General features: G+C 37.0%; 1 protein-coding gene across 6 annotated transcripts in view; it reads left to right on the top strand.

The window, feature by feature from the left end:
- LOC138713276 (myocardin-related transcription factor A-like) overlaps nucleotides 1-17,208 on the top strand; it is a 646,210-nt gene that overhangs the window by 521,599 nt on the left and 107,403 nt on the right. For all 6 annotated transcript variants that reach the window (XM_069845245.1, XM_069845243.1, XM_069845244.1 and 3 more), the window contains one exon: nucleotides 3,636-3,736. Coding sequence is in view for 1 of the 6 variants with exons in the window: in XM_069845241.1 (XP_069701342.1) it covers nucleotides 3,636-3,736 (101 nt within the window). In the remaining 5 variants the exon portion in view is untranslated. The remainder of the gene's footprint in view (nucleotides 1-3,635; nucleotides 3,737-17,208) is intronic.

The raw sequence follows: 17,208 nt of genomic DNA, 5'->3' as shown, positions 1-17,208 counted from the left end.
AATTATTATTCATCAGTTGAGCTATAAAATATAATACATAGCAAGTAAGTTAATTAAATTTAAGGCATAAACAATTCAATCAGTTGAGATATTCAGAAATTGATAATACATATCCTGCAAATTACTTCAAATTACAAACATAAACAATTCATCAGTAGAGCTATACAGATTACTATTCAATTTAAAGCATACACAGTTCATCATATACAATACAAAGTAAACAGATTAATTCAATTTACAAGCATACTTTCGTTAAGCTATACAAAATTGTACAATTCATATCAAGTAGGTTAGTTCAATTTATAATCATAAACAATTCATCAGTTGAGCTATACAGACTACTATACAATTTACAGCATATACAATTCATCAATTGAGCTATACAGACTACTATTCAATTTACAGCATATATACAAGTAATCAGTTCAGCTATACAGACTACTATTCAAAACAATAGGCCTACTATGACAAATTTAGGACCAAAAGTATATATTTTCTCATCTGAAGGGTTTCTTCAGAACATATTTGCCTCGCCATACAACTGTGCAGTATCAACATTTTAATAATTGTATAATTTGGGAAAAAAGGAAGAAGGAATGCGTAATATGCTACATTTATTTGAAATCCTCGTTGCAATAATAACAGTTGCCTCATAAGTGGTGTCTTGTTGGTATTACTTGTGAGGTTCAGACCTGTTTTCGGACAGTTGACTACACAGGAACAACTGAGTTGATACGGAATATAAATTCCTTAGGTTCTTATATTATAAGATATTCAAAGTACCTTGTCCATTCCAGTTCTCAACTCGGCAGTTTTTTGATAGAAGAGTCACTTACTTGATGATATTTCTCCGAAAACTATTAACAAATAATATTTGTTCAGCTAGATTCCATTTTATATTCCTCCAGTCAGATCTATACGAAATGTACTAATTAATATCCCAAAATCGAGAAACTTCAATTCACTGAGTGAGGAAATTGATTTATTTTCCGGTTCAGAAAAGTTGTTCAGAAACTGAATTTATAAGAAAGTTATCTTTGTCATTTATGTCATAAAACATCGTTTTATTGTTTCCTAGTATAACTCTATTTTTTCTCCTGTTTTGGTCCTATAATTTATTATCGATTTATTAAATTTCTGTTTTTTTCTCAATACTTATTCATTACAAGCCACATCTCTCTTTTATGTTTTCGTTTCTTTTATTTTTATTGTTAGTGTGTTGTATAATGCTATATAACTGCCGCTCATGTAAATCATCAGTAATTATAAGTTATATTTTTCATTTATATTTATGTGAAGAAGGTGCTTTGATCGACAGGTAGGCTGTGTACTTTAGTATGTCGTAATAAACAAATAAATAAATACATAAATCATCTTCATCTGCCTGTCAAGTAATAGTCCTAGTGGCCTGTTACGATCTCCCGCCATCTTCGGAAAGGTGGATCCATAATCTTCTTCCTCTGGGGATGTACCGGAACATATGTTTTGGTATCTTGGTACGTTACATTCTGTTGACATGTTGTAATCAATTTTGTCTACAGTTACGGAGATATTCAGGTATAGGGATTATTTTGAGTTCATTTCGTAATCTAAAAGGCTGTTTCCAGCAACCGATTGGTAGGACATTCACCTTGCTTTCAAAACTCCAAAGACAAATAAATAAATAAATGGATGCATTGATGTGTGGATGGATGGATGGATGGATGGATGGATGGATGAATTGATGGATAAATAACAAAATATACTGTTGTGTGAAGCCCTAAAAATTGGTAACAGCATCCATAATATTGCAAAGGAAGATCGCTAATGCCTTTATAATAACAGTTAATAAAAATAGAAGCAAATATAGTTTCCTATTAAGAATATTTTTTGGTCTCATTTTGGATCATTTTTACTTTTTAATTTAGTAAGTATAATAGAGAAATGGACAGACAGAATAAGAAATGAAGCTGTGTGGGTGAAGAAAGAATGATGCGGAAACTGATCAGGAAAAGGAGAAGTAATTGGTTGGGTCACTGGTTGAGTAGAGACTGCCTTCTGAAGAATGCACTGGGAGGAGTGGTGAACGGGAGAAAAGTTCGGGACAGAAGAAGATATCAGATGATAGACGACATTAAGATATATGGATAATATGCGGAGACAGAGGAAGGCAGAATGTAGAAAGGACTGGAGAATGCTGGGTTTGTATTGAAAGATCTGCCCTTAGGCAGAACACTGTGAATACTCGTAAATGGATAAAATATTACGATGGTACAAGTATTTGATTTCGAGATTTTCCCAGAAATACGTTTCCAGGTATAACTGTTAAGGAACCAGCCATTCACCTTGCCGAACTATCCTTCATTAACCTTTACCTTGTCATAGTCTAAACTATCCATCTCTCTAGCTTCTGGCATTATAGATCTAAATAAAATAATGTTCCATTGAGAGAGGAATTTGATAGCATACTGCTGGTACTAAGTTGCTGTGAAATCTTGCTTTAAACAAATGTGTGACTTACTGGTATGGCATACCGAGTTCCTCATTTCTAACGCCGACACTGCTTTTACGATCCCAGAGGGAGTATCCCGCTATGGAATGTAGTAACCTCATCTCAGGAAACTCAGTTGCACGGTAGTTATGATAATTTATTCAAAGTTATTTTCAGTGAATTTACCTGGCGGTAACTAAAGTAATATAACCTGGGATTTTTTAAACTTATTTTAATGGGATTCACATTTCGACTATACGTGCTCGTAGAGCTGATGTTGCTCAATTTCTCTTAATATTTAAATTGTATGTTTATTTCCTGAATGATAGCACTGCAGAGATGGGCCTACTGAGACCTTTGGCAGGTGACACATAAAGATAGCGGGTGAAAAAGTAATGTTAAGACAAACTGATGATCAGATGCATTAAAGTAGTAATTACTGTAATACAAAAAATGCTTCGAAACAAAATTCCAAAGGAAGTATGTAAGTACAGGCCAAATGATGAAGTATGTTTGCCATTCTACGAAGAAGTGGAGGGACAAATCGAAAATATTAATTTTAGATTATCACTGTTTCGAATAATTAATTGTAATTGTAATGACACGTGGGCAATTCTAGCCCAGTGATATGGAACCTATAAGTTGTTCAGGAACGTAGGACACGATCTTCAAAATACAATTAATTTCTCCAAGTTTACAATTTTAAAATTAACTGCATATGAAGTAAGATAGATGTTACAATCTTCGTCCTAGATGATCTAGTGATTGAAACCAAATTCTTAGCTTAAGTTAGTTTCTTTCGGCAAAGAAGTAAAACTGTGAGTCTCGTGTCGTAAATTTACGGCACATAAAATATCCTTGTCCGTGATAGAGTTCCAAGCTCAGTTTCGACGCTTGAATAATCTCTGCAGTTGAAGGGGTCGTTAAATCAACCTGTATTTGCTGTTTCTTATTCCTTTCTTAAATTTTAATATAAATTATTATACGATCATTTCTATTAGATGTTACGTTGTAAACGATAAAATCGACATCAACCGAATGCTCTTCTCTGGCCTGGAGTTTGTGACGAACTGAAACGTACATTTACATCTTACCATGACTGCTTACAAATTACTAATTTATTACTATAATCTAGAAGATTACAAGATATCTTCCGTTGTTACAGAGTCCGGGCACCGGTTGGATAGCGGGAATCTGTTCTGGAGGATCCAGCTGGACCAGGATCTGCTGGACACAATCATTGCCATTTACCCAGAGTGGTTCAAGGTAAGACGTGTTCTACATTAGTGCTGGCCTTCTTCCCCACATGAAGGAGTATGTAATAAGCATTGTTATCAGCAGAAGAGGATTGTAGCGTGTTCGGTTATTGGTACAAGAATGATTAATTTCTTTTCTGTCAACACTGACTGCAGCAGTGTGCTCTGCCAACGTAGGAGGATTGTTTCTACCACAGCTCTGGTGCCGGAAGCAGTTTATTCTGTATGGAAACTGAATTGGTAAAACTGCATTGAAAAATATATACAGTATATTCCCCATACCGTATGAGCCGCCATCGCCAGTAAACTCAGACTTCGAATATTCAATGAGGCGTTAAACCACATGGAATTAGAGTGATTTTGTTTCCGGTATTTTAAGTGCTGAGTTTAGTTATTGTCTACATTGACACTTGCACTGAAGCTAATCTCGTAACCCTGAGTTTACTGGATCATGTAACTTATATTTCTATTATAAATTTATAAAAGGCTTTGATATTTTAGTAGAATCTTCATTTGAATTTCCTCCCACTTTAAACTGGGCAAACAAAAGGTGGAATAAATAATAATAATAATAATAATAATAATAATAATAAAAATAATAACAATCATCATCATCATAATGTTATGCATATTTAAGCTTTCGCAGGGAATGTGAATTGAAAGTGCGGTACTTTTCGCATGCTACCGTATAAAACTCAATTTTTAACACGTTTGTCTAGCTTTAAAACATCTACTATCAGGAATGGCTATTTGAAAGTATTTATTAAATTTACATAACTTATGAGTATGTGTGCACACATTAAAAAATAAATGACGTAAAAAGCTTTATTTTTTGCTATTCCAGAAACGGGACTGTTATGATAGTATTTCTGTGATCAGTTATGTTGGAAGCATATTAATAATTTCCTTACCAAAAATAATTATTAAAATTCGTATTTTCTATATAAATAATTGAAAATCTTATATCAATATCATACTAGTAAAATTACTTGCATTTCTGTAGACGGTCAGCGCGTCTGGCCGCGAAACCAGGTGGCCCGGGTTCGAATCCCGGTCGGGGCAAGTTAGGCCTACCTGATTGATATTTTTTTCGGGGTTTTCCCTCAACCCAATACGAGTAAATGCTGGGTAACTTTCGGTGCTGGACCCCGGACTCATTTCACCGGCATTATCATCTTCATTTCATTCAGACGCTAAATAACCTATATGTTGATACAGCGTCGTAAAATAACCCAATAAAATAAAAAAAAAAATTTCTGTAGTCCTCGGGAAAAGTGGCACAAATCCAAAATATTAATTTTACAGGAGAAGGAAAACACTGTCTTCACACTGGTTTATGTCGATTTGATTTTCTTCTGTATGAATTATTGTAATGCGAGAAATACTTATGTCTCTTTTCCCAAGCCAGCAGATGTTCCGTAAGTTGTCAATAAATTAATAAAAAAATTTTGTGGAAACTGACTTATGCCACTTTTCCCAAGCATTGCAGATTTAACATACTGAGCTCTGAAAGTCTGAACAAAACTTCAGACTTCTAATATAATTTGTTTTTGAGATGTGTGCACTATATGAATTTTTTTTTTTTCATTTAGTATGCACTCAAACGTTATGCTTCATACCTTAATATATTCCAATATTACCGTTGTAACGCCGTGAAAAGTAAACTAAAATTATAGCTACAACTTTTTCTACGTTTGCAGTTTATTTCCCCCCCCCCTCATGCGTTCACATACAAGCAGGGGATCCTTAAAACTGTGATACTGCCAGTTTATTCATAGATGTACTTTACAACACGTTTTTTTAATAAGGCAGTGCTAACTGAACGTCTAAAACTAAGCCTTTCTATTCTGGATACCGAATTCCAAATCCCAAACTAGTGTAAGGCCGGCAGCATATTGCATCGGACATTCTTTCTCGGGCCGTTCGATGTAACATTCGTCTGATGTAGTATGCTGTAGTCCAGTGGTGGGAAAAATGAACGCAACCCACAAGACAGGATTTAAATGGCAACTACATACTGTGGAAGGGGTTGCACTCTGCAGTGCAGTGACGGATTTACAGACAGTTGCGCTACTATTGTCGTACCATCGGATCTATGCCCCTTCAGCGCTGTCGTCGTTCTTGGAAAAGTTAACGCCTCTACTCACCCCATTCCACCCGTTTCTCTCCCACTACGTCAAACAGCAGGCCACGAACCTTGCCGAATAGGATGTTGCCAAACTTCCGTCAAACAGTGTCATGTCTCTTGAATATTGCTTATAATACTGTAAGGTTAATTATTACTTATTCATAATTTAATTTAAGTAGGTCTAATGACGCTGATTGACTTATGCAAAATGTTATTACTTGCGTAATAATATTTCTTTCACCACTCCGTGCTACAGTATTCATGTTGAGTTGACAACACTAGACTGCAAGTGCAAATAAACTGTCCCGCAAGAAGGCTCAAAATTGCTTAGTAGTGGGGGAGAGAAAGAGAGCGAGATAGAAAAGAGAGAAATAGGAATACAGGGAGAGAAATGAATTGCCGAGGCTGAAAAGGAATTAAGGTTCAGTTCGCATATCTTACGGGGGCACAGAACCGATGGTCGGACTGTACACTCCTACCTACCATATGTAATTAGAATAGTCCATTCACGTGATATTTAATTAATCATTTTTCAAAGCAATTTCTTCGAAATTGGGATTTATATCTGTGTATGCTATTTTCAGTTGCGCAAGGGAATGAGCATCGCTTAAGCGGGATCTGTGGCTGGACTTTATAAATTTCATTTTAGAAAACAGCTGTTCGCACTGTTAGGTTGATGAATATATACCGTCATTTCCTATAACTATGGTCCTGGAACACAACTATGGTCCACGATACAACCATTCAAAGATCATTGTAGAAGTAACATAGACCGTTCGTAGATAGCTGCAGTGACTTGAATTCAAACTGCAGTACAGCATGAGGTACTACGTTATGGAGTACAAAATTCGAATAGTTGTATCGTGGACAATAGTTACGTTCCAGGACCATATTTATGGGAAATGACGGTAGGCCTACTCATTATTTTTGAAGCAAACTGTCTAAGCAGTGGATATGTAGTACTGGACATCTTTTAAAAAATTTTAGCCCCCAGTAGACCTTCACATTCTGCTTTCAAGAAGCCATCATTCTGCAAATCCAGTACCTCTAACTGCAATTCTGGGATAACATTTTCAATTTAAACATGAAAAGGAGTGGCAAAAATATTGAAATCTTTCTCTATCCTTTGAAAATCACTGAATCTGTGTTCTTTGAACTCGTATAACAGGTGATCTATTTTAAGAATGTACATATTTAAGTTCGCGTCCTGAATATTTGTAACTGATCCTAAACATGAGAAATGAAAGAACCGTCTTTCTTGTAAGTGTGATATCTCTCGATTCATATGATTCTGCGAAAGACATTGTATCACTAATGAAGCTCCGAAGTTCAGCAGTCCAGTATAATCCGCCATGTACACGCGCAGTATTTTCATGGAGTGGGGGAAGGGGAAAGTAGGGGGTAAGTTTGATGCTTCGCTGAGGTCTGACGTCACTGCTGCAATGCCGCAGGAATGCCCACAATTGCTGTAGTCTCATAAGAATGCGTGTAATTGGTATCACCTTCACATCAAACGGTCCGAGACAAAACCGTCCTGTCCGAGACAGAATGTCCGATACAGTATTTTGCCGGCCTTAAAGAAAATTAGTGATGAACAAAGCCGCTGCTAAGCGCAGATTTACATGACCTCCTCATGTAATATTGCATAATATAAAGTAAATGGATACACTTTGATATTATGATCTAATCACGAATCGTGTGATCGACGACGTAAGTAACCTTTACGCATGCGTGATAGATATTCCGAGGATCTGGGCACCTAGGCATGTCACACATACACACGTTTATAATTTCAATGTTACGTTAAGGGTAATGGGTTTGGACATGTGTAATACTTTCTATTTAGAAAAGAGACAACAACTAATGAGGCATCATTTGTTCCTTTCAGTGTAATGCGGTAGAAGTATTTGGCTTGTATGTTTGTCTCTACTGAATACAGTCGGAGGACCTTGAAGGAAATACAGTCATAGCTCTCAGCTAAGAAGGCCTACACACATGGTCAAAATTGCTCGATCATGTATTGTTCTTTTTTTTTTTTTACGAGAACGTAACAGATGTTTATGTTTGTCTCGTGTTTCTTTTATCTCTGAATGATACTTAAAACAGGAAATAAGAATAATCGGTATTGGCTAGAGATTCATCTTCCACTCTGAAGTCTCGCTTTCAAATGTCGCCTAGATCAAATGAGATTTATAGTTGCATCAGCATTTCTTGCGATTCCTCCCGTTTCCCCTCCCGCCATTCCACTTTCTCCTTATAATACAGAATCAGCTTTTGTCAGCGCAGAAAACATCGTAAGTCTAGTGCAGCTTAGTATATTTAAAGACACTCTTTTTAATTGGTTATTTAAGGACGCTGTGTCAACTGCCGTGCAAAATTATTTGTCAATGGGATTATGATTATTAGAGGAGAAAAATTCGCTCCGGCGCCCGGGATCGAACCCGGGTCCTTGGTTCTACGTACCAAGTGCTCTAACCACTGAGCTACGCCGAAGTTCAATCCACAGCACCGGACCGAATCCTTCTCCTCTAGTGTTTTTCTCTTTGTGGCCTGACTCCAAGTTCGACTTAGGCTAGGGCCTATATGTTGACATATATTAAGTCAACTGCCATTATACAGGGAGCGCACTCAATTGAGTGACTTTGTGGCCAGGATTCTACAGTATTAAGCACTGTTAGGCGAAGAATCTACGTAAAGATTAATTTTTGGTCCTACAGAATATATGTTGTGGTAACAACGATTATTAGAGGAGAAAAATTCGCTCTGGCGGCGGCGGTGCCGGAGATCGAACCCGTCGAAGTTCAATCCGGTGCTGTGAATTGAACTTCGATGTAGCTCAGTGGTTAGAGTACTTGGTATGTTGAACCAAGAACCCGGGTTTGATCCCCGGTGCCGGAGCGAATTTTTCTCATCTAATAATAATTGTTATAACAAATATATTCTGTAGGACCAAAAATTAATCTTTACGTGGGATTGCTGGTAGTGAGATTGTATTTAGCGAGACCTCGGGGTGAAAACTAACTAACTAGGTAACCACTCCAGACGGGATTCGAACTTATCACATCAAAAGCCCAGTTTGCTATTCCGAGATTACGCCGGTGCCCATGATATACCCTGTGCAGAAGTGCCGACTATTGCGGATTTCCTAAAAGAGAAAAATGTGTAAAGAAATGTCCGATCAATTGAGGATGAATTTCTTAAGCATGTAAAAATTGTAGATGTTCCATAAAAAAAAATAAGTCATCTCTTGGATACTTTATTCGAAGATTTCCAAATTTTGTTAATGAAAGTGAACATGACAGACTTGAAGAGGAATTTGAATGCGATACTTTTAATGAATGAATCTCGAATAGGTGCATATTGGACCAAATTTGTGTTTGCAGTACAAAGCGTTCCTTACAGTGACTTCCTACTGAAAGAGTTTTCATTATTGTGACAAAAAAATAAGACAGCATTCAGGTCTACATTAAATACACAAACATTAGTATCACTTCTGATCCAGAAGATCAAGATGACATCGCATTAAGAAGTTTACTTTGAGAAGAAATTTGCAGAAAAGCAGCTGTTAGATGCATAACATGCCACAAAGCATTTTTTTTTTCCAAGAAGTGACAGGTAACGTGTAATTATATATAGGATACTACATGTCTAACTTTGCCAGAATGTGGGGGGGGGGGACGCGTACGCACATTACGGGATTACTAGTTAAAAGTTATAAACCACTTGAAAGGTTTGCACCTCTGGTCTTACTTTAGAAGTTCGTATATTATACAGGGTGTAAACGATTTACTCTGCCAAACTTATCAAGTTGATACAGAGTAATTTACTAAACAAAAATTTATAATATTGGTTTGTCCTAATTGTAATTGTTTGTCTGTGAAAAAAAATTTTGTGGGTTTTATGTTTTCGTACATGTTAGTAATAGCGTAGGATTGAGAAATCCCACTGAACAGCGTCACGGGGCATTAACCAATAGCCGACAGAACTGTCAGCAATAAGCAGGTGATAGAAATGGCTGGAGGTATTTAATTTGTAATTAACTGACAAATACAGACCGGATTAGTGATATTTTCGCGCTGTCGTTCAGAGTCGAGGTATGTAACGAAGTTAGTGCTGCACAACTTTATCAAATAATACGCTTTCCACATTGTTCTATGTTTCGTTGTTGTTTTCCAAAAATTAATTCAGTTTAAGATGATAAAGATTATCTCACCAGTAGTTACTGTCCATTCTCAAATATATTTTATTCATGACTGGTATCTAAAGTGATCTTTATTTCATCTTCATCGTCTTAGCAACCTAAAGAATTGATTTATTCCCAACAGTGAATTAAAAGTTCTTAATTCACAGCAAAAAGTTTTTAATTCACAGCAGTGAATTAAATTTTTTAATCACTCTCTTCTTAACAATCAACACACTAGCAACAGTAAAATCTATACATTCATTGATTTATAACTTCTTCACATAAAACACATTACAAAGAAAAGGCCTACAATTTAAAATTGAATTTAGATACCTAATGGATGAAGTATAGTAAGCACATGAGAGTAAACTGATTTTATGCGCTGGTGAAAATTGTCACCCTCGGCTTCACCTCGTGCGTTAAAGTTTTCTCTCGCAGATAAAATATAATTTTACACTCTTGTACTATAAATTACTATTATTGCATTGATATGAATATGTGAGTTCAAGAAATCGCTGTTAAAATTTTTTTCAGTGGATTCTCCTGTTCCATCCATATTAATTTAGCAACATGTATTGTTTATATTGTAAATTTTAAACTAAACAACAATGTAACTTTATTATCTCAACGATAGGATTTGCTCTCCACACAGTAACACAGTATTCGTTAGTGCACTCCACTGACGACAATCACAATTTACTTGGACTATTACGAACAACAATGAACTGTTCATCTTAACTAATATTTACAAAGCACTATTTACAACACAGAACGGTCAGTTCTCAGTTCACAGCTCGTTTGTCTTAGCTAGTCCTAGCTCAGTCACTCGCGTGCACAGAATCTCGAACCCCAGACCTTCAGAGACGATCCGCTGAACTTCGAACTCAGGTCCCCCAACTGCGGTCCACTGCACTCGAACTCCGGGCTCCAGGCTCCACATTTACGGACACAACTCAAGTCGCGCTCTGGTCTCGAAGCTGGCTTCACTGCTACACTAGACTGGCTGCTTGCTGTCCACTGGCTGTAACAACACTGGCTTACTGACTGAACTAATCATGAATGAATCTATCGTTCATTCGCGTCCGTAATTTATAACCACAGCGACGTAACCGAGAAAGTTCGAGTTCGCGATTTTTCCACTTCGACGGACTTCTCGGCCTCTCTAGGCAAGCGGAAGATGCGCGCGCAACCTCCTCTCCCCGCCGCGCGCCGTCCCCCAGTGCTCCGTGGAGCCCGTGTCGACTCACGCGCGACCTGCTCTCTTGCGGGACGCTGGTCGTGAGTTCGAATCTCACGTCGCTGTCACAATATATTTTATTTCTTGGCAATGCAGTTACGGTCAATGCACAATACCTGTCAAACACCCGTATAGCAAGAACATGGTACAACAGGTGTGTGATGCTCAAAATAAGTATGTTGCCGTTTATCATTTCATAACCCTTAAATTCGCAAAGTATCCTATAGGATACAACAGGTTAATAGGCTATATGCTATAATTTTAATAGAACAATAGAAAAAAATTGGTAGGAAAATAAAATTTCACAATACTGTAATATTGTACAACATATAATTTAATTTAGTGGTCTGATCCAATATTTTGGGTTTGCCCTGCGACACAGAATAGCTCACAATAAAATTTAAAATGAAAAATTATATATACAGGTTTCAGACAAAAGTGATTAAGACATAAGAACCAAGTATAATTTAAATTGAATGTACGCCATAAAGATGCTGACGAAATATCGCTACAGAAAATTTTATAATGGTGGTGACGATGGCATCTTGAAGATCTCTCGTCAGCTTGTATTTTTCCCTCCACTTTACAAGGGCTTTCAGAATGGTGCCTCTCGCTCCGAAGAAGAGACCGGTAACTGTGATTTTTTCAATGTTGTATTTCGCTGATAGGTATTGAATCGTGGGCTCGTAGATTTTCTTTTTCTCTTCGTTCACTTCAGATGGTTGAGTGGCTGAGATTTCAAATCTGATCGTAGGATCAATTATTTCGGCTGTCTGTTTATTCCTATTTATAGCTATGATATCGATCCTACGATTGCTCCCACCATCAGCAATACAATGAACTTCCTCGTGAACGTCTAGATTTTTGGATCGAAGTGCATCTGCGATCATAGAACGTATGATGTTGTGACATTTTATTCTGAGTACTTCTCCCTGTGGGCAACTCCCAAGCACATGTGGTAAAGTTTCATACTCACTGCAGTGCCTACAGTGGGTTGTGCCTGTAGAGCGACCAGGGAGAGAACGTACTGGTGCCACCATCGCAATCATTTTTAGCATTTCTCTCCACTCAGAACTTGATAACCCTTCATGCTTGATGATCCACGAGTTGGACATTGCGATAGTTGTTTTGTTTACAGTCCGACACGGTTTAATAAACTAGTGTGAGAAATGAAGCTTTGTCAATTTAAGGGATAACTATAGTATGGCTATGGATAGCGAATAGGGATTATAAAGAATGGACACTGAGCAAATTTTCCTGTGTTTTGTTTCTCTGTGCGCAGCGTTTAGTTCCACTTTCAAGCGCTAGAGGTTAGTGTAATCGAGCATACACTAAGATAATAATTGAGAATAGAATTAAGACACAGGATCCAAACATCGCCTACCTTATTGCATAATACAGTAACGCTTTGCTTCAAATAAAGTCAAGTTAACAGCTTTTCCTTATTTCTCAGTGACAAACTAGTTGTAATAATAATATTTTATATTTCAGATATAATAAATTATATTATAAAATAGTATACATTATAAAATTAAGTATCGTATTCGTTTAATATTTGTATGTACTCGTAATATAATATAGGTATATGGTTTTACTTCTCGTAAGAGTTTTTTTCCATTTTCAGCGCTATCAAATCATTACATATTTTAATTGTTGTTGGGGTCAACGTCTCAACTCTCATTATAAAGGAACTCTAGAGTCTAGACATTACAGTTAATGACGGATTTATTATTTTATGGATCCAATTCATTTTATTTCAGTACATAATGTACCTAGATGTATTAATTATATGTGTTATATTTCCGCTGTGTCGACTGCTAGCTGGTGTGATGTCAGCGCCAACTCTAGGGTGAAAGCAGAATCTCACGCTTTAGCTGGCTTGAAGGTCATTGAAATCAGCCCGGCTACATCAAAGGTACCAACGCGAAGTGTCCATTCTTTATAATCCCTATTCGCTGCTATGCAGTTGTGCAACGATATCATGGAAGCATCATAAAGTTTATTATGTCAGACGCGAAATAGCTTGCTTAAATTGTGGCAACAGACAAAACACAGCGCTTTTGTTCTTGCGTCGCGCATGATATCATTCTTTCATACCCACTAACTGATGAGAGGCGTGACAGAATGGTAGACCATTTTACACTTTAAGATTCCCTAAAATACTCTAACGTATTTAGTAGAAATAGAATAATGCTATAAATTATACTGTCTAGTTCTAGAGTAAACCGTACTTCATACGAGAAGATCTGCACTCTTCCATAGGCTCAAGCCAAATGACTTATCCCCACTCCAGTCAGACCGGTATGAGCACTTGGTTTCTGTGCACTTCGAAATGTTTGTTACCATATTATAGTAGGCTATCTAGTCTGAGTCGTCGTCAGCCGATCAGCTGTTACTCGGCAATCGTCTTGTCTTGTAACACACAATAAATACTTTGATCCTGGCCTGTACAGCGGTTTTTTATTTGCTTATAGTTATAGGCGTCTACTATGTGTACACGAACGAGCTTATGTGAGGTTTATTAGTAGCGTTTTCTCCTTCAACAATGTATACATTCCGTATAATATTTATACCAGATTTATTGGTAAGACTGTTAAAATATATTTCTTTTGTAAATCAGCATTGTAAACACTCTTTATCGTTACTCAAAATCGTGCTTCCTATTATGACGGCATAACTTGTGTCCCAAAGTTAATATACTAATTGTTTTTATGACGTTTTATCAACTGCGATGGTTATCTAGCGTCTGAGTGAAATGAAGCTGATAATGCCAGCGAAATAAGTCCAGGGCCCAGCGTCGAAAGTTACCTAGCATTTGCTTTTAATGGGTTGAGGGAAAAACCCGGCAAAAGCCTCAGCTAGGTAACTTATCTCAACCAGACTTTGAAGCCGGGCCCGCTCGTTTCACGATCAGATATGCTAACCGTTACTCTACAGTTGTGAACTAAATATTATGAAACGATTTTCCGTGCAATGATAGGCCCTATGTAATACATCACTGCTGTTATAGCAAGCCATTCTTCATAGACCATATCAAAACACCCCCTAATTACAATTTGTACAGGGACATCATTTTATTTTTACTAACATTTTTAATATTAGCCTGACTATACCTTTAGAGAACCGGAAACACCGTTCGCTATCCCCTTCCACGACTGGAGTTCGATGATACTGGCGTAAAACACAAACAAATCACTTTACTAGGTATAGGAGGGAAGAAAAGTACTTCAGCCATTTACGTAAACTAGGAAATATCGCGATTTTGAGTTCGATAATTTTCATTAGGTTTTTGTTTAATCAAAATGCAGTATTATATTAACAATAAGTGTTTTTACTCACGAAGTGAGTTATCCATGCGAACGTATTCATTATGCAGTGTATATTATACTGTCTACAGCACATTAGCATACAATTTCGAGAATGAAGTTAAATTGAAAAATAATCATAATATGGATATTTAAACACATATTTGAAAATGGTGGCCGTTCATTTCGATATAGGCTTCAGTTCTTTTGTGCATATTATCGCACTATAGACTATTGCATCTAATTCCAATTGCCAGTTTCGTCCTTCGTACTAGTAACTCATGTTGAAATAATTCCGTACCTACTCTATAAAAGAGTACCTTACGAACTGTAAATTCAATCTTCACTTCTTCCCGATCCGAAAAGATAAAATTACTCAGACATGCTATCTACTGTCCGTCCAAGTGGTTATGCCGCAGGATCGTAGAAAGGGGGGAAATCACGTGACAGTTAATTACTTAACGAGGCCCTTTTATTTAAGTTATTTTAAACAATTGTATGATATTACGTAAACGTCCAATTCCTAACAGAAATTAATGTTTTCAGAAAAGAGCTAAGACAGCCTAGCTTTTGCAGAGAGGCGTGCAGAAGCAGGTGGGGGAAATCGGGATGCGACGTAGGCAAACGGACAGTACCTGTGCGAAAATATGATTCAATATTGAAAGCTCTTTCGTCACTGGAAAACGCGAACATATTTCTGGAACGTACTATACTCACTAACTCAGTGCTGTTTACTATATGCGGCCTTGATTCTGTCTGGAGGACAGTTTGAACTTCATTAGTAGAAGGGGTGGGAGTGAAGTACATTAAAAAAACTCAGTTACAATAAAAATTGAAGTAAAAATAAAATGATGTCCCTGTATATGTTATATCTTTAATAATTGTTTTATAATGTTGTTGTACAAAAAAATAGCACATGATACACGTTTATAATATTATAAAGTATTGCATTCATCTATTTTGCTGGTACGGGTGTTGTCTTCCTATGGATAATCAACCTCATGTTAAAAAGTTAAGGAAAAGTTTACGCGAACAGTATTATGATCTCTGGAAATAACTTCCACAAAAGGGACAAGACGTTGTACTATTTTCTGAATGATCAAAATCTTAATTTCTGGATATCTAGTAAGAAAGGATTACCTACCTCTCAGTGAACCAATGCATTAAAAATGAATTGCAATGTAGCTGCCGTACGAAATATTCCTGGTAGAAGCCAAGTAATCCATTGCAGAGTACATGTAATGAGACAGAAACCCTCCTACATGTACTTGGTTTTTGCCGTAAAGGAGAACTTCTACGGAATACAGACAATACAGAGTGACATACAGACAATACAGAGTGACGAGTTGCATTGCCAATTGCTCCAGAGACATTAGAAAATACGAAGTCTATGCACCTAAAGTGCAGACATTGTGGTCATCGAAAGAGAAGAAAATAAGAGTTACATTTTAGATCCCACAATACGTTTTGGGGTGGCAAAGACTAATTGGGATTTCCCGGTCTTTGATCGTGTCAAAAACCCTGATAGAACTTATGTTTAACCCTTGCGGTGAATTTTGCTGAAGTCCGGAGGGCCTAATTAGTCAAATCCACTCTCCTCACTTCCACGCTGGGGCCCCCTGGGATCTTTTAAGATGCAAAATAGAGAGTGGTATGCGGAAAGGAATGGGAAGCTACCGCATTTACTTTTCCCAAGAAAAACTGCAAACATGACATGATGAGTCTTTCCACGGTAAAAGATTCCGGTACTCTGAAGAAAGAACTAAAGGAGAGACTAGTGAAGTGCTTTATGTGGAGTGTAGCATTGTATGGGGTAGAAACATGGACATTACGACAAAGTGAAGAGAAGCGAATAGAGCATTTCAAATGTGGATATGGAGAAGGATGGAGCGTGTGGAAAGGACAGAGTAAGAAACGAAGTTGCGTTGGAAAGAGTGGATGAAGAAAGAAAGATGCTGAAACTGATCAGAAAGAGGAAAAGGAATTGGCTGGGTCACTGGTTGAGAAGAAACTGCCTACTGAAGGATGCACTGGAAGGAATGGTGAACGGGAGAAGAGTTCGTGGCAGAAGAATATATCAGATGATAGACGACATTAAGATATATGGATCATATGCGGAGACAAAAAAGAAGGCAGAAAATAGAAAAGACTGGAGAATGCTGGGTTTGGAGTGAAAGACCTGCCCTTGGGCAGAACACTATGAATGAATACGTTTTGAAAAGTCTTCAGGTAAAATTATACGAATTGACAAGAAACATTATGAACCATTTTGTGATTATATGAAGAAAAAATATAGTATTGATAACTGAGAAGTCTTGGGTCTCTTTTTTGGTGTTCGGAGTGCAGTCTAAAGATTTACAGTGAACGTGTTTGAACTCAAACTTAGTGTGCAGCAAGACATTGGTCGTCAAAATATATGTGATCCGTTGCTTATTTTGCATAACCATTTGTATAACTCGACTTCAGTAAAAATAAGACAGGCCTGTGTTCATATTATGAGGATAGCTGCCATATTCATATTCATGTTCTCTCTCCATCTGGGAATAATGTTATTATTTAAATACAACAAAATGTAATAACTTACATTTATACCCATTCAGTTATTCCATAGTATGCCGTAAAGTGTAAC

The sequence above is a fragment of the Periplaneta americana genome, chromosome 14 (assembly GCF_040183065.1).
Source record: "Periplaneta americana isolate PAMFEO1 chromosome 14, P.americana_PAMFEO1_priV1, whole genome shotgun sequence".
NCBI lineage: Eukaryota > Metazoa > Arthropoda > Insecta > Blattodea > Blattidae > Periplaneta > Periplaneta americana.
Note: the sequence above shows the minus strand (reverse complement) of the source record. Positions and strands in the feature narration are given on the sequence as shown.